This window comes from Engystomops pustulosus, chromosome 7 (assembly GCF_040894005.1).
Source record: "Engystomops pustulosus chromosome 7, aEngPut4.maternal, whole genome shotgun sequence".
Lineage (NCBI taxonomy): Eukaryota > Metazoa > Chordata > Amphibia > Anura > Leptodactylidae > Engystomops > Engystomops pustulosus.
The window spans coordinates 173,551,877-173,570,674 of record NC_092417.1 but is presented as its reverse complement, the minus strand read 5'-3'; the positions used below and the strand labels follow the sequence as shown (position 1 = coordinate 173,570,674).

General features: G+C 45.7%; 1 protein-coding gene across 4 annotated transcripts in view; it reads left to right on the top strand.

The window, feature by feature from the left end:
- The window catches only part of TP53I11 (tumor protein p53 inducible protein 11), a 48,592-nt gene that overhangs the window by 20,640 nt on the left and 9,154 nt on the right, over positions 1-18,798 (top strand). For 3 of the 4 annotated variants that reach the window (XM_072119014.1, XM_072119013.1, XM_072119015.1), the window contains exons 2-4: positions 11,373-11,534; positions 13,056-13,114; positions 16,403-16,451. In XM_072119014.1, the coding sequence (XP_071975115.1) occupies positions 11,406-11,534; positions 13,056-13,114; positions 16,403-16,451 (237 nt within the window). In that variant the 5' untranslated portion in view covers positions 11,373-11,405. Of the gene's footprint in view, positions 1-11,372; positions 11,535-12,572; positions 12,917-13,055; positions 13,115-16,402; positions 16,452-18,798 lie in introns of those variants that run through there. The other variant, XM_072119016.1, reaches the window with a different exon arrangement.

Genomic DNA, 18,798 nt, shown 5'->3' with positions numbered 1-18,798 from the left:
GTATTTTAGGGGTTTTCCATTACTAAAATATGGATGACCTATCATTAGGGTTGGTCAACTATATCCGGTCGGTGAGGGCCTGACAACCAGTTGCTGGGATTTCTCCCTAGGGCTGTGCCTGTCATGTCGCATCCATAAATCTGCTGGCCTGGTTGTAGCTCTGAGCCATTCAAGTTAATGGGTTTAAGCTGTAATACCAAGCACAACCACTGACTATGTATGGTGCTGTGAGGGGTAAGGAGAAGTGCATCCTAGCACTGCAGTCTCTTAGTAAAGCTTTATACATCACCTGGCCGCCCTGAAATCATATTAAAGGAGTTTTAGCTCTTTACGGGAAGATAAAGAGAACTAGTGCTGCAGGCTCATTTACTCTATGCTGGAGGACAAAAAAAACTGTCGGCAACTGGATCCCTTACTCTATGGGAGGTCAAAGACAACTGGCTGCTGCAGTATCCTCCCCTCTCTGCAGCAGGACAAAGACAACTGGCTGCTGCAGGATCCTCCCCTCTGCAGGAGGACAAAGACAACTGGCTGCTGCAGGATCCTCCCCTCTGCAGCAGGACAAAGACAACTGGCTGCTGCAGGATCCTCCCCTCTCTGCAGCAGGACAAAGACAACTGGCTGCTGCAGGATCCTCCCCTCTCTGCAGCAGGACAAAGACAACTGGCTGCTGCAGGATCCTCCTCTATCTACAGGGGGTCATAGACAACTGACTGCTGCAGGATCCTCCCCTCTCTACAGGAGGACAAAGACAACTGGCTGCTGCAGGATCCTCTCCTCTCTGCAGGAGTTCATAGACAACTGGCTGCTGCAGGATCCTCCCCTCTCTGCAGGAGTTCATAGACAACTGGCTGCTGCAAGATCCTCCCCTCTCTGTAGGAGGCCAAAGACAACTGGCTGCTCCTGGATCCTCCCCTCTCTACAGGGGGTCAAAGACAACTGGCTCCTGCTGGATCCTCCCCTCTCTGCAGGAGGCCAAAGACAACTGGCTCCTGCTGGATCCTCCCCTCTCTGCAGGAGGCCAAAGACAACTGGCTGCTGCAGGATCCTCCCCTCTCTGCAGGAGTTCATAGACAACTAGCTGCTGCTGGATCCTCCCCTCTCTGCAGGAGTTCATAGACAACTGGCTGCTCCTGGATCCTCCCCTCTCTGCAGGAGGCCAAAGACAACTGGCTGCTGCTGGATCCTCCCCTCTCTGCAGGAGGCCAAAGACAACTGGCTGCTGCTGGATCCTCCCCTCTCTGCAGGAGGCCAAAGACAACTGGCTGCTGCTGGATCCTCCCCTCTCTGCAGGAGGCCAAAGACAACTGGCTGCAACTGGCTCCTTGACACTCTATAAGAGGACACAAATGAGCTGCTGCAGGATCCTCCACTTTCTACAGTTGGACAAAGACGACTGGCTGTAGCAGTGTTCTCCCCTCTGGCTGCAGCAGTGTTCTCCCCTCTCTCTACAGCTTGTTATAGACTGGCTGCAGCAGTGTTCTCCCCTCTCTCTACAGCTTGTTATAGACTGGCTGCAGCAGTGTTCTCCCCTCTCTCTACAGCTTGTTATAGACTGGCTGCAGCGGTATCTTCCACACTCTCTAGGAATACAAAGACAACTGGCTGCTGCAGTAAGACAGACAACTGCTGCAATTTTAGTATCTTCCATAGAATTGTTCCTCAATTTAATAGATTGGTTGGGGTCCAACATCCCGCACAGGTTGTCTGTACTCGGCAGCAGATACCCGAAGAATGGAACGGGAAACAGACAGCACCATTCTTGGTGTAGTGGTCAAACCAGGTTACTGCATCTCCGATCCCATTCATTTGAATAGCATGAAGCTGCAGTGCCTCTGTACAGCCACTACACGGAGAGTGGCGCTGTCTGATTCCTATTCCATCGTTCTTTGTGTGTTTTATGGATTGTAGAACCTTCCATTTAGAATCTCAGGAACCCGTCACTTTGTTGTCTCCTTGATTTGTGCTGATTACATTACAGGTGGCGGACAATCAATTGTGGCGCGGCGGTGACTTTGTGCGCTGCGGGGGGTTACGTGCTCGCCTCGGCATAGCTGGATTGGAGATTCGTCAGTGCAATTTGCTGAGTAAAACAGGAAAACCGTTGTGTGTGAGGAAATCCTTTCTATGGGGATGAAATCCTAGGAATTTCTGGAAGGAAACTGTGTGTGATGGACGGCGGCTGGGATCTGATTGGTTATTACCTGGGACATAGCATGGAACTAACCACACCCCCATTACTTAAAGCCATGCTCATCCAGGGCCTGCTGATTCATGAATAGAACCCTATTCCCACAGTGATAACTGACACATTGGTGGCACTGTCAGATGTGATGGCTGCTACACCTTTTGGGGTGTATGACCTTCCTTGGTAGTCAACATAGTAGATCCTTTGGGGGGTTTTTTGTACTGAAATATGGAATTAGTGAAGGAACCAATGAAGTCTGTGTGCTACAAACGCAGCCACCAGGGGGAGCTCTCTGTAGACTATGTATACATTGAATTAAATGACCATGTACATCCGTACACAGTTAGCTCCCCCTTGTGGTGACTTGCAGAATGTAACAATTAATTTTTTTTCACTTTCATTAGGATCTTTATATAAAGGAAAAGGTTGTTCTGCATTGTATATGTGGGTGATCTCACCCCATCAATGTTCTGTACCCCGCTGTGTATGTGCCTGTCGGAGTCCAGTTTGGGTCGGGTGATGATTTTAGGTAGCAGCATCCCTCTTCCACCATGCATGTATATGAGAGAGGAAGCTTCACACTCAAGCACCATGAAAGCTCTGGATTCAGAGCATCAGCATCAGCACACTGCATGGGCTCTAGTTCATCCACCTGATGGTAAAGCCTACTATTCCTCCTGGAAATGGATGTTATAATGTGAGGACACAACATTGACAAGAGGAAATGGACCATCCAGTCTAATGCTACATTTCCAGTAGGAGTAACAGAGGGATCATATAGAGCAGATGCTGCAGCATTGTGAGTATTGATGTAATCTGTCAGATATTCTGGATATGGGACCTGATGGCAGATTAACGGCCAGTCAGAGGTTAATACTGGATTATAAATGCTATTACATCAGTGACTTTAGCTGATCATATTCTGTAGTCACTATTAGGACTCTCCCCCGGGGGTGACCATATAGTATGTACAGACTGTTCAGCGGTACAGAGGCCCAGGGGTTGAAGGGGGCCCCAATATGTTCTCCTACAAGCCTCATCCTGACCACCAGGGACATTCCCATCAGCCCCCTAATGCCATACACCACTACTATCCCCTCATTAATTACCCTAAGTCCCCACTAATTGTGTTCTTAACACTTTCATTACCCTGGATCACCTCTTATCATTTATTAACCCCTTACCACCCATAGTAATCTTATTAACCACCTCGTCACCCTTGATCCCCACCAGACTAGTAATTATATAATTAACCCCTTCATCATCCTAGATCACCCCTAGGGATAATCTAATTGACCTCATCACCTTTCATCATGCCTAGTAATACTCTTATTAACCCCTCTGTACCCTAGATCACCCCTAGGAATACTCTTATTAACCCCTCTGTACCCTAGATCACCCCTAGGAATACTTATATTATCCCTTCACACTAGATCACCACTAACAGTGTAATTTATTATCTCATTTCCCCTGATCCCCCACTAGTGGTGGTCTTGTATGACCCCCTTGCTACCTCGGCTCACCTCCCACCCATTACCCTAGATTAGTACTAGTGCTCTGATTAACCCTCTCATTTCCTTGGGTCACCCCTTGTTGACCTTCTCTGGAGTTGGTTATGCTGGTGGATGGGGCTCATCCTATGTTCTTGCGCAGGACCCCTCAGTTGTCGGCCCCCCTTTCCACCACCAATGTTTTGGAATGCGTCTCGGTCTGGATCCTCATCATTATTCCGTCTCTCCTAAATCTGTGAGAATCTCTTGTTCCCGCTAATAACACCACTTATGCTTTCCTGCAAATGTAGCAAGTCTCGTGTCTGCGGCGTCCACGGAGGGCGTCAATGTGAGGTTGGGGGGGGGGAGGATTGTCGGAGAAGATGCTTCCAGCTGCAGCAGTGTAATGTAAGGGGACGGTGGGGAGGAGGGTTTTTTATTTTACATTTTTTGCAGAGCCTTGGATTATGTTAATGAGGGTTTCTGTGAAAATAAAGAATCCGACAGATGCTAATTACAGAGTGCGAACTGGGGGGGCTGGATGAGGAGGGGGACGCACCATCCCGGCCCAATCTGCCGCTCTTGTCTGTCGTTTTGTGCAGATTGAGTTATTTTTTTTTGTGATTTTTGCTGATGACTTCTGGCTTTATCATTGCCTATTATTTGCCATTTTTGGGTCACCAAGAAAAGTTTTATATCTGGGGTGGAGTCCCCCTAATGTCTGCTCCAATTGGCCTGAATTTCCGCATCCTTTGGAGAATGAGGGTTGTCGTCCCACTAGAGGGGAGGATGCGTCCTCTTACTATGTTTTGCCCATAGCATTTCCTTGGGTTCCTTTTTTGGGTATATCCATCCCTGCTCCTGTCTATGGGCTGTAACTGGTATTAAATTTCTGCACCATTCATCCTGTCTGCAATACCACACATGGCCACAAACTGGAGAGGCGCTACACCATGCACTGATTAAAAAGGAGAAGATGGGGCACTTCTACATCTGCATCCCCAGTTATTTCATTTTTTAGGGATCATACACTCCCTGAGGGAGAGTAGAGAATAAAGTAGCAATGGATGGAGAGCCCCTCTTGTGATGGAGCGCACATGCACCCTTGGCCAATCAGAGCAGGCATGTGTATGGGGTGGTTCAGGAGGAATAGCAGTGGCACAGTGTGATAGTGTTGTCTATGTTTTGCTCTCCTCCGCGTGCAGCCAGACAGATGGCTCTTGTGTTCTCTCGAGTCCCTGGAGTGCGGGGAGCTGGGGGGTCACGTCATGTCACTTCTGCGCCTCACCTCGTGTGATTGTGAGATTGGATCTGGAGCCTCGGTCTTCGCATCCTTCCATCATCCATTACACAAGGACTGGAGACTGATAGAAAATCGAGATTGGGGCTGACAGAATCTGATGGCTGCACGTCACTCATCCTGTCAGTCGCGGCTCAGCGGCAAAATATTTTATTTCTGATATTTTTGTCACCATGTATGAATATTGGTGACAGGTTGATTTCCCCATCTCTTCTGCTCTTATATCTCAAGAAATCCGCATTAAGTGACTATAACTTGTGATAAACCTATATCTAACCTGAGGAGGTCTGTTCCTCACTTCTTCTACTTCATTAGTGACCAGAACTATATGGATCATCTCCTCGTTCTAGGTTTTTTACTAACTACGGAATTTCTGATCACTTGGAAGTCTGTTCCAGGCTTCTACTACTCCTTCAGTGTTCCGACATCACTCCTGGTCGTCTCCCAACTCATATCAGATTGTAGCTTCTATCTTAAAGGGGTTGGCCCCTTTTCAAGAAATCTCCTCCATTGAACACGTCTCTGCATGTACATGTCCCTGTGTTTTTGCCTCCTTTGAGAGCTTCAGCCTTTCCCAATTCTCCCCATGCTGCCCTCTGTATATACTCGTGTATGTGTGTGTGTATATATATCTATATATATATACATACATACATACATACATACATACATACATACATACCTCTCACTCACTGCTCCAGGCCGTCCTCATGGCGTCACCCAGTGTATCTTTCTTCTCACTGTCTATCCTTACTGACAGAGACAGCAAGAGGGGAGGGGTCATAACTCTGCTGCTACAGCTCCTCCTAATCATCAGAGCTCACACATGTAAACAAAGAATCATAGTCTGGACAAAAGTAAGTAGCCGGACTGCTGAACCAATTGATAATTCAAGGATTATTATTAAAGCAGTAAAGACACATGGACAATTTATGTAAAAAGAGTGGCCAACCCCTTTATGTCCTTTCTGTTGTTCGGTTAGTTATAGGTTTATCCCAGGTACGTCATGTAATACAGATTTCCTAAGGAGGTCTGTTCCTGATTAGTTCTAAATCATAAGTGACGTGAAATTCTTCCTACAGATACAGACTTATCCAAGATAAGTCACTTTTTGCTGAGTTTCCAACATAGTCTGTTCCTGAGTTATACTTCTCCATCAGTGACATTTTATATTCCAACATCACTCCTGATCTTCCCCCAACTCTTTTCAGATGGTAGATTCTCTTTAATCCTTTTGTTGCTGATTTCCTAAGGAGGTCTGTTCCTGGCTTCTTTTAGTTCATTAGTGATGTGAATCTTTGTGTGTTGCTTCTGATCAACCCCTGATTTATTTTTTGCTGTATCTTGGTATAGGTTTATCCAAGGTGACAGTCACATAATGCTAATTTCCTGAGAAGGACTGTTTCTGATGTTTTCTAGCTCATTAGCGACATGTTAATTTTTGACTTCTTGGCTTCTGATAATCTCCTTGTTCATTCCAGACATGTCCTATAGATGCAGATTTATCTCTGGTCACATTCTGCTGATTTTACAATCACTTGAAAGTCTGTTCCTGGCTTCTACTACTCCACCAGTGACATAATATATTCTGACATTGCTCCTGATCTTTCCCAAACTCCTATGAAATTGTATTTTTTTTTTGTCCTTACTATTGTATCTTATTCATTTAGATATAGGTTTTTTCCCAAGTTATTCACGTAATGGTGATTTCCTAAGGAGGTCTGTTCCTGACTTATTGTAGTTCATTAGTGACGTGAAATCTTTTAACGTTGCTTCTGATAATCTCTTAACTCGTTCCAGAATGTACACTTTGATGTCCTGTATAATTTGGTTTAACCCAAATAAAAGTTTATTCACTTTCTGCTAAATTTCCTACTGCACAGACGTCTGTTCCTGGCTTCTATTACTCCATCAGTGACATGTGTTCTGACGTCACTCCTGACCTTCTCCTAACTCAGAACATAATGTACAGTTTCTTCCAGTCCGATCTTGGATTAGATTTTCTATATTCTGAGAGGTTCAGTGTTATGTAGAAAAAGAACTTTAAATACTGCATAGACCTTCGCTTAGGAGTCAAGTAGGCGGAGCTTGTATGTCATTTTAGCTTGACTAGTATTCCGTGGGAGAAGTTAATCATCATAAACTACCTTGAGCGGTTGCAAGACTTGTGATGATGTATCTTGACTATGGGATATGGGTTGAGCCCGTTAGGGGCTATTCTCCGCCCCCATGACTCCTTATTATGAATGATCAGGCATTTATCTCCTATCCTGTTGGTTTAACTGTTTTTTTACAGCTACAACCCTTAATTCCTATATTTCCGCAGCTTTACTGTGTAGACTGGGCTGGGGTCAGGAGAGTCATCTCATTATGAGTGGGCGGAGTCATCCTCCTTATCCGTCTCCCTGTGATTCTCTCTATCCTTTTACACCTGAGATCTGCCATGGTGGGTGGTAAAGACTCCTCACTGCTACATTGTAACAAAAATGATATTATTTAGCTTAACACTTGGATTAGTGGGGTCGCATCTTGTAAAGTGAGCGGCGGTTCCGCCATTCGCCGCTCTGATCTCCCGTCAGGAGGGAGGGGCTACTGGGGAAAAAAAGCAATTATAGACTTTAATTAAGTGGTTTCTTTTTTTAGCGGTGTGAGGCTGCTGGCGGCTCCTGTCATCTCCGCTGTTCCTTCAGGAGCTGCGACTAAAGTTTGGTTAATTTGAACCGCGTTAACCCCTTCAGTGCTAGAATCTGGTATCTCTATCTCCTTTTATGTAAATTTTAAGATTATGGCTGACCCCTGAGGAGCGTTGGGGTCATAATGGAGGTTTTTTTTTTTTATATCTAAACAGACAAGACTGATACATTGTGACAAACACTCCAGGTAAGGAATTCTAGAATCCTAGAATGGATACAATTGTACCAAACCCTCAGCTGTACGTTTCACAGCTCTCTGGAACATAAGCTTCAAATTTACATAAAAGTGGGTGGGGTGCATAGAATATACCCTTTTATGTAAATTTTAATATTATGGACGACCCACAATTGGGGGGGGGGGGTCTTCCATTTGGGTCACAATTGACTCAATAGTTGCGCTTGAAACTGCAGTTGCAGAACCTCTTTTTGCGCTAGAGTTAACTGCGATGGGTACAAAACTTAGCTGAGGGTTTGGTACAATTGTATCCATTCTAGGATATCCTCTGTAGAATGTGGTCAGCAGCAAAATATTTCCAATCTGTAATGTTTGTTACAATGTATCAGTCTGGAGTCTTGTCTGGTTAGACAATTGTAACAAACTCTCTGCTGTGAGACGTGTAACCAGAGGTACAAAGTGTACACAGGAGCAGTTAATCGCAGTGTATTAGTAATCTGAGATTTTCTTAGATGGCCTAATACATTGTAACAACCCCTCAGCTGTGCGGGCAGATCTAGATCCAGCTTTCGCCCTCATATTTGGTTGGCGCTTCTGCAGCGGGCATTGATGTGAGCCAGGGTCCGGTGCCAGCGTGCTTCTGCTGCAGGACCCTGCCAAGCGTTGGCCTCTCCCAGCTCTGTGGGGGCGGGCGAGCCGTGGCACGTAGCCTAATTATACGCCTTACTCCGGGGGTAACAAAGACTGAACGTGGCAGGGAGTCTAATTAGGCGTACGGCGCCCTCCTCGGCCACACGCAGCACACGCGCCCATTAAATTCTTCTGTGCGTAATTAGGAGTCGTGTAGGAATGAGCGATACCAGCGACACCGGGGGCACACGTTTAATTAACTCGAGGGGGGGGGGGGTAGGAATGTTCTTACAGGAAGTAATGAGATACATTGTTTCCAGTCAGTTCTCAGTGGGTGGGGGGCACATATGATCACCCAACTTCTGCCCTAATTATCTTCTATGTAAGTGTCGGTACTTACTGAAAGTCCGGAATTCTATTCATGCATCAGGGGGCGCAGTATGAACGGTAGTGAAAGGTTTTAGTAGTAATTATTAGATATTTTGTTTTATTGTATGATTGTATGTATATTGTATATTCATAATTTGCACATAAAAAATATTTGAATACTTAAAGGGAATGTGTCAGCAGCATTGACCATGTTTTGGCATTGTCCCTGAAAGGATGTGTTATCGTACCACTCTGTATGTTAGTAGCAGCAGGACTGTGAAATATGGATTTATTGGGCTGCAGTTTCTCCAACTGCACTGGGGCCAGGTCCTAACACTGCTGTTCTCTCTGCAGCCAGTGTTGGATTTACAATCCCAGTGTTATTGGCACGTGACTCTGGCGGGCAGTCATTTGGTCGCTTGTTTAGCAAAGTTATTAACGGCCCCATCTGTGATGGTTGTAATAGTTTTGGCTTCCCGGGGGCGTGTCTTAGTGTGTGTATGTTACAGGAAATATGTGTTATCAGACTTTCGTGTATGTTGTTGGTAGCAGCAGGACTGTGAAATTCTGATTTATATTCCAGGTTTGTAGCTTCTTCAAGTGCATTGTGGGGCGTGTCCTCACACTGCTGTGCTTTTTGCAGCCAGTGTTTTTATATTGTCCCTTGAAAGAGGTGTAATCTGACATTTGCTTATGTTGTTAGTAGCAGCAGGACTGTGATATCTGGATTTATATTCAAGGATTGTACATAATACAAGTGCACAGGAGGTGTGCTCTCTGTAGGAAATGTTGGATATTGACCCTGGAGAGATGTATAATCTTACCTTTTTATGTATGTATTTTAGTAGCAGCAGGACTGTGATATCTGGATTTATATTCAAGGATTGTACATAATACAAGTGCACAGGTGGTGTGCTCTCTGTAGGCAATGTTGGGTATTGACCCTGGAGAGATGTGTCATCCGACATTTGTGTATGTTGTTAGTAGCAGCAGGACTGTGATATCTAGATTTATACTCCAGGATTGTACCTAATACAAGTGCACCGGGGGTGTTTCCTCACACTGCTGTGCTCTCTGTAGGCAATGTTTGGTATTGGCCCTGGAGAGATGTGTAATCTTACCTTTTTATGTATGCAGCAGCAGGACTTTGATATATGGATTTGTATTCCAGGGTTGTAGCTTTTACCAAGTTCCCCGGAGGCATCTCCTCACACTGCTTTGCTCTGTGCTCTCTGTAGGTATTGTTGGGCATTTACCCTGGAGAGATGTGTAATCTTACCTCTATGTATTTTAGTAGCAGCAGGACTGTGATCTATGGATTTGTATTCCAGGGTTGTAGCTTTTACCAAGTTCCTCGGAAGTACGTCCTCACACTGCTGTGCTCTTAGACCTGAGTATTGAGCCTCAGTCCTGGTTTGAGTTCTGGATCCTCCCTGCGTCTTATACACTTTATAATAAATATTTACATTCCCTCCCAGTGGTGGAGGCGAGGAATGGGAAGAATCCCAGTGTTCCCACTACGTGTTCCCAGTAGTCGGTGGTGCAGACAGTGCGATGGTTTGTTGTGTGAGGGCTGATGCCGGGTTCCTCCTAACAATACGCATTGTCTGTTTGTGCTGAAGGTGATGGAGAGGATCCATGTTGCACTTGGCAGCGTCTTACACTTTGCCCACAGAAATATTACTTGATGAAGCCAAGTGCTGGGGGATAGAATTCTTCTCACAGCTGAGGGTTTGTTACAGTTGTACCTGTCTAGACAATCCTTGGTGAGCTACAGTCATCAGCAGCACGCATCCCTTCATCATTTGCTACAATGTATCAGTCCAGAGTCCAACCTGTTTGTGTTTAAGACTCTCTAAATTGGATCCAATTGTAACAAACCCTCAGCTCTCATTAGGCTTCTCTTTGTACTAAGTAGTACTAATAACAAGTTGTTCTTGCTGTGATCCTTTTTGCTTGCCATCCATGAATATACAGAGGCTTGCGACGTGCACAGACGACGTAGATCTCGCTGCTGAGGGTTTGCTACAATTGTGTCGGGTGGTTTAATCCTCTGTGAGATAAATTCATAACTGTTATAGTTGTTTTTTTCATTGGGTGAGGTAAAATCTATATGTTTTTGCTTACATTGGATTGTCTAGACTGGATACAATTGTAACAAACACTCAGCTCTTGGAAGAATTCCGCTTCTCTCTATTTTGAGAATGAAGATGATTGTACAATTGTTGTGGTCAGTGTTCAGTACTGGCCCTGGAGAGCTTGGAAATCGTAGCTTAATACCCAGTAATGGAATGAGGTTGTATCCTCACACTGCTGTGCTCTGAGCTCTGGGCACAGCCTCTCAACTCTGCTCTTTGTAAAAACTGTAGCAGCGTTCTTATGGAATGGTACAGAAGTTACCCAGAGTACAAGGGAGGGGTTGTAGATCAGTTCAATGCTGAGAGATCAGGGCACAGCAGTGTGAGGATGCTGATGTACATTCCCTTTATCACTGCATTGACCTTCTGTGACCTTTGTGCTTCCTCAGGACTTGTTGCTGGTTAAAGAGAGGACCACCACGATGGCGACCAAATCGCCTCCACCCTTAATGAAGAAGCACAGCCAGTCCGATCTCGTGAGCCGCCTGAAGACGCGCAAGATCCTGGGTGTGGGAGGGGAGGATGACGACGGGGAGGTGCATCGGTCAAAGGTGAGAGACGCTGATCCATGGAGCGGACGGGGTCAGGCAGTTAAAGGGGTTGTTCAGGATTAACTGCTTTCTTTCCACTTCACTGGTTGAATGTGGTACTGCAGCTTGGCTCCCTTCGCTACAAAGCGGCTGCAATACCAAACTCAACCTATGGACAGGTGTGGCGCTGTTCTAGAAGGGCGCCATGTTAACTGGAAGAAAATATCCATGTTGCCTAATTCTGCACAGCACCCTTAAGGGTTTATAGGGAGTGTTACACTTCTGCATTTGCCTAAAGGGCTCCCAGAGACTACATTGCACCCTTCATTTAGGTACTAAATTCATGAAGGGGTGTATGCAAATGAGCCTGAGGGGCTCCATAGGTGTTAATGGAGCCTGGAGCCCTTCAAGCTCATTTGCATACACTCTTTCATCCTGGAGTTAGATGTCCTTTTAATTTGTAAACAAATACTCACACTGCTGTGCTCTTAGCTGCAATGATCTACAGCCAGTCTTGTATATAGTAAATACAGGGCTCTGTGTGTATGGAGTTAGTAGCAGCAGGACTGTGAAGTATGGATTTATATTCCTGGATTGTAGCTCCTCCTATTACACTGGGGTCATGTCCTCGCTCACTTGTGATAGGTATTGTTCCTGAAGAGATGTGTGGTCACACCTTTGTTAGTAGCAGCAGGATTGTGAAATATAGATTTATATTGCCGGATTGTACCCTGGCTGCGTCCTCACACTGCTGTGCTCTTATCTCTGTGCCCTGAACTTCTCCGTAGCTCCTCCTCTCAGCTCAGCTGTACACAGCTTTTACGCTGCGCCTTGTAAAATGTGGAACGATTCAAGTCCGAGCGCTGAGAGCTCAGCAGTGTGAGGACACTCGCTACAATCCGGTTGTTGTTGTTGTTGTTGCAGCCTCTCAGTCCATCTGTTTACAGTCTGATCACTGACCCATTTTATATATCAGAACATGGTGTTCCCCTTTAAGCTGCTGTTGGCACAGAGTTCCTGCAGTGATTCGCTACTAATCCCCTGCAGCTGGCGGGCACGGTTTTGGGTATTGGTTCCTATCTTTCTCCGTACTTCTTCCTTTACATTGGGGTCACCCTCCGCCCCCCCATCACTCCGGATTTGTTCTCCTGTAGGATGGATTTTCCGCTCGGCTGCCGCGCTCCCGTTAGGATCCTCTCCGCTGCCGCCTTTCTCTGCATCCCATCAGACGCTGTCAGAATGATTCCCATCACTGGCGTTTTCTTTAACCCCTTAAGGCTGGCATGCACCATCCACCCCCCGGCGTCCCTTTAAGGGCGGCACTAGGCTTGTAATTACTGTATTAAGTATTTATTTGGCGCTGCATCCTCCCGCGCTGATTATAATCATTGTCTCCCCAGTAGGTAAGTGGCTGAAGAGGCTGTTACTCGGATAATGACGATGGCGCCTTCCGTGCCAAGTGCCCGGAACAATTGACCTCATTGTAGGGTTTGTAGTAGGACGGAAGATTAACCCTTTTCTCTCTCTCTCTCACTCCTGCAGATCAGCCAAGTTCTAGGGAATGAAATCAAATTCGCCGTGCGGGAACCTCTAGGTCTAAGGTAAGACCCCACTGGGGGTAGAGCTCTACAAAACTAGCGGAACGTGCCAATCACCTGGGTGGCGTCTCATCATGCATCTTGCGACTTCCACTTTAAATAACAAACTGATTGGTGGGTATCATATGGCAGAACCCCGCCCATCACTAAAACAAGGGTCCCATCCAATGTAATTAAGTATCCTCCATACAGGATCATTGAAAGATCAGACACTTAAAGGGGTTATCCACCTTCTAGATATCAATGATCTATCCGCAGGGGCGTAACTTGCGGTCGCATTCGGGCCCAAGAGGTTTAGGGGGCCCTTATGGTGTCACTTTCCCATATGAGAAGACTATTACTATAAACCATACATTATAGTCGGGGGGGGGGGGGGGGGGGGGAGCCTGGCACAGACTTTGCACTGGGGCCCATCAGCTTCTGGTTACGCCACTGCCTATCCGTATATTTCAGACCATTGTTGGATCTGATACTGGAGACCCCCCATTGATCAGCCTCAGGCACCTGATTCATTGCGTTGTTCAGGAGTACAGCTCCGATCTCTGTGTTGTGGCCACGTCAGGTAACTGCAGTGCGGATCCCATTCTCAGCTGCAGTAATAGAACTTGGCCACTACACAGAGAATGGACTGGAGTTTGATTGAACTAAAATTGTGGTTCTGATTGTTGGATCTTCACCAGTTCTCAAAAAATGACTCATCGGAATGGACTTTACTATCCAGAAAGTGGATAGTGCCCTTAAAGGACATCTATCTCCAGGATGAAGGATTGTAAACCAAGCACACTGACATACTGGTGTGTGCCCCGTCTAGCAGGATCTGCTCTTCTTTAAGATTCTTATGCCTTTTGTTTTTAAGAAATAAAGGTTTTAAAAATTATGCTAATGAGTCGGAGGGGCTCCAAGGCTCTATTGACACCTATGGAGCCCCTCAGGTTCATTTGCATAATTGTTAGAACTTATTTTCGGTAAAAACAAGGTCCTAAAAAGCTATGAGGAGCAGATCGCACCAGAGGGGTCACACACCAGTATGTCAGTTCTTGGTTTACAATCCTTCATCCTGGTGGGAATGTCCTTTAATCTAATCTATTATCCTAAGGATAGGTGATAACTAGTTACCTTTTTAAGATCCTGAATCTCGGACCCTCCACCCTTTACCTGCTATTAAGAGGGAAGTCTGTTATCAGCAGCGGTTTCCACTTTGTACTGAGCACAGCGCCGTGCATTGTACAGAGGCAGTGCTTGTTATTGCCGCTCGCCCACTTTCACTCGAATGGAACTGGACAATTGTGATCCTGGGATCTCTGTGACCACTTCCAGTAGTTACCATCCGGCTGATCTCAAACCCTGGCCACGAGAGAGAACCTGTCAGCAGGTTTTACTCCACTAAACTCCCAGCCCCCTCAGGTAGGGGGAGAAATGTCCTTCTGTAATGTTAAATCTTACCCATTTTTACCTAATTTTTACCAAATCTCCTCCAAAGTCGGGCAAATATGACTCTCCCCATCCTATTTTCACATTAGACGAGTCAAGTTTAGTGTGTCATATTAAACTTTCAGATCACATGTTTTTGAGCTACAGAACCAGTGATGCAGGCAGCTAAAGATGGTTCCCTCCTATTTTTTAACTGCCTGTAGGTCCATTTCTGTAGCTCACGGAACCAACGATATGAGGTTTTTGTATTTCATATGATGCCAAAAGCTTGTTTCTAGGTCCTATGTGACCAACGTTAGGAGCTTCTGAAGTGACTCTCGCTGCAGCCTCTAAACTTGACTCATCTCATGTGAAAATAGGATGAGAAGAGTCATATTTCAGGGGAGATATTTCACATAGGTAATCGGGGGGGGGGGGGGGGATATTTCACATAACGGGGAATTCTAGAAAGGACATTTGATCCCTGACCTGAGGGGACTCGAAGGTTAATGGGGTAAAACTTGGGGACAGGTTCCCTTTAATAGAACATTTGGAATGTTTCCTGCTGTGGATGCCCCTTTTAAGGGGACAAGTGAAGCATAAGCTATGCGGTATTATCAGTAGTTTATGAATGTCTCTCGGATCTGTGGAGAAGTCGACCATTGTGCGCACGTCCCCCTCGGATTTGGGAGAGAAATGAGCGGGATGCTATTTATATCGGATCGCAGTCATCTCGGAGGCGCTGTGATCTATTATGTAAGGAGTGACAGAAGCGTGCGCTCTCCCTGATCGTCTTATGTCACATTACAGCGCAGTCTCGTCTCCGACTTGTAGTCATAAGCAGAGCTCAGAAATAATATATGGGCTCCAGTGGTAATATACACCCTATGGTGGCGGAGTAACTACAACTCCCAGCATGCCTGCAGCACTCTAGTCTGTGTGTGTCGCTGGGCGATCTCCAAGTGGTGGTGGTTAGATGTCCTTTAAGGCACACAACCACCAGGATGAAAGATTGTATGCAAATGAGCCTCATGGGCTCCAGGCTTCATTAACACGTATGGAGTCTGGAGCCCCACAGGCTCATTTACATATGATGACACCTAGGGAGCCTGGAGCCCCTCAGTCTCATTTGCATACAGTCCTTCATCCTGGTACTAGATGTCCTTTAAAGGGGTTGTCCGCAGGTTAAAAAAACATATCTGCTTTCATCCAAAAAATAGCGCCTCTCCAGACTATGGGTAGTGCATTGTATTGCAACTCACCCCATTCACTTCTATACAGTTGAGCTGCAATACTGGCACTCACCATGGTCAGGTGTGGCGCTGTTTTAGGTAGAAAACAACCATTTTTTTTTTTTTTTTTTTTTTTTCAACCACCGGACAACCCCTTTAAATTTACGGGTGTATAAGATTAGAACCATTCGGCCGAAATGGGCTCTATGTGGAACTACACCAACTACAGTGGAGCAGAGCTGTAGTACCATACTCAACCACTGGACACATGGGGGTGCTGTTTCAGCCAGGTACATCTATTCCTTTTCACCCCTCTAATTTTTAAGGAATTTTGACCCCACTTTGTTAATGGTTTACTATTTAAATCTACTACTATTCTCTAGGACTAATTTCGGCTTTCTAGCCACATTCCTGAGACCTTCATATGCGAATTTCCACATCCATTTTTGTTTCTTAGAATTTTGTTTTTTAGAATGTAAAGTTTGGTAAAAATGTATCAATATTAAGAGATTCCATTTTTCATTTGTGAACTCAACTCTGCCACCTGGTGGCCACTACTTGATTTGCATTCTGTTTTTCATGTTTTTAAAATGTTGTGATTTTTCGGTTAACAAGTCATTTTTATTGCTTTGCTTTTTATTTACTTCAGGGTATGGCAGTTCCTTTCCGCTCTGATGTTCACCGTAATAGCTGTAATGGTGAGTTGTGATCATGCTGCAAATTTACAGATTTCTTTCAAAATAGTCATTTTTTTGAGAAGTAGTTAAGTCCTTTTATTATGACAATGCTTTATATGTACAAATGGCTCCCATATCTGTGCGGTTTGATTAGTAGTGTTAAGGTGTAATACCTCATGCAACCTGTGCAGAGGGGTGGCGCTGTTTCTTGCAGGGAAAAGCTGCTCTTTTTTCTAGCCTTTGAAAACTTATTACATACCACGAAAGACAGAGGGGATAAGATTGTAGTTGTGCTTTGCTTTATTAGAGCGCAAGAGATGGAGGAAGGGTCAAAGGTCGGCAATACCCAGAGGTGAAGAAGTGTAAAGCGCAAGGCAGAACCTCTGGTTATATTTTTAAATAGATTTCAGACCCCAATACACAATGCAGATTAAATCATAGCCGTGTCCTTCTAAAGCCGAGCTGGGAGATGAGAATTAGCTGCAGGGTAAAGCATGGAGGACAGACAATGCCTCTCACTAGATAGTATATAGGTTTTATATTGTAATGATCATGGCTTTGCCCTTATGAGTTGAAAGGTCATAGGACACTTAGTAGTACATGGGTATTACCTAGGGGTGGAGATGAGAGCTGCAGTGTAAAGCATGGGGGAGATACAGTCTAGAAGCCTCATAAGACCGGGCATAGAAAACCATAGTCCTTGATCATAGCCATGCGCGAATAAAGGAGAGCTGTACTTGTGCAGGCTGGCAGTTCCCCTTCTTCTCACAAAGGATGGGGAGGTCAATCGTCTTCATTAACAAATAGATATTCAGTCTTGATGTTCTGCGGCGGCTGCAGACCTCGCGTACGTCTGCTGCTGCTCCTTTGATACATTGTACTCCGGAGCTGCTCTGGATTCTTTGACTTCCTATATAAAGAGGTGTTTTTGTTACTTTGTATATATTTTTTGTTCTGGTGCATAAAGCGATGGATGTCCTGGAGCTGCGGCGTTATCTGCTCCCCCTCCCTCCGCTCCCCATCGCAGGGGCCTTTGTAGATGTCCTATATACAGTACAATGTCTCCCTATGAATCCAGGATTTTCTCTTGTGCTTTGCACGTGGATGAGCCTTCTGTCAAGTTCTTCAAAACCTCACATCAGCTGAATTCATGTGGGAAAGCTGGGTGATGCAGCACACATGGGGAGGCTTATCCCTGTAAAGGGAACCTGTCAGCATGTATGACCAAACAGACTGCAGCCAGTATTGTGTATTGTCCCTGGAGAAATGTGTAATCAGACCTTTGTGTATGTAGTTAGTAGCAGCAGGACTGTGATATATGGATTTATATTCCAGGATTGAAGCTGTTCCAAGTTTACTGGGGGCATGTCCTCATACTGCTGTGCTCTCTTCTTATGTGATTCACCCTTTTAGGGGACTTGGAAAGCTGGGTGATAACCATGTATGTACTGGAACTTCTGCTATGAAAGGGGATGCAATGCTACACCAGCCTCCGTCTCTTAGAATTGTGGGGGTACTTGTGATTGGACCCCCACGATCGTCATGTGGCTGCCCAATGTACCAGGGCATAGAGGTAACCCATTAATGGCAGTGACCCACCCCCTTCCATATTATTACCCGTTTCCATTTGGGAAAGCTGGGTCAATGTGTCCATTGGAGCAGGAATTGCAGGGATGGGAGTTGTATCATCAAAATATCTGAAGGATCCGTCTGGTGTCTGGAGTTTCCTCTTAGAGGATGAAGAACAAGGGCCGGGCCCGGGGGTGATCCGCACCACTGAATAATTCACTGTGGATCCAAAAGATCTGTGTATCAAACATCTATCCTTCCTGTGTGTGAACTGTGCCTAAGGCGTCTAAGCCTCAAATCTGGGGCATCCCCAATGTGCCTGAACTTCTGTGCGTTAGAGCAAACAAGTATCCTGAAGATTAGACGAGTCTTTAAAGGGATCTTTCAGTAGGTGTCATTATACACTCTGCAGCCAGGGTTTGGTATTGTCCCTGGAGAGATGTGTAATCAGACCTCACACTGCTGTGCTCTGTGCTCTCTGCAGCCAGGGTTTGGTATTGTCCCTGGAGAGATGTGTAATCAGACCTCACACTACTGTGCTCTGTGCTCTCTGCAGCCCGTGTTATGTATTGTCCCTGGAGAGATGTGTAATCAGACCTCACACTGCTGTGCTCTGCGCTCTCTGCATCCAGTGTTATGTATTGTCCCTGGAGAGATGTGTTATCAGACCTCACACTGCTGTGCTCTGTGCTCTCTGCAGCCAGGGTTTGGTATTGTCCCTGGAGAGATGTGTAATCAGACCTCACACTGCTGTGCTCTGTGCTCCCTGCAGCCAGTGTTAGGTATTGTCCCTGGAGAG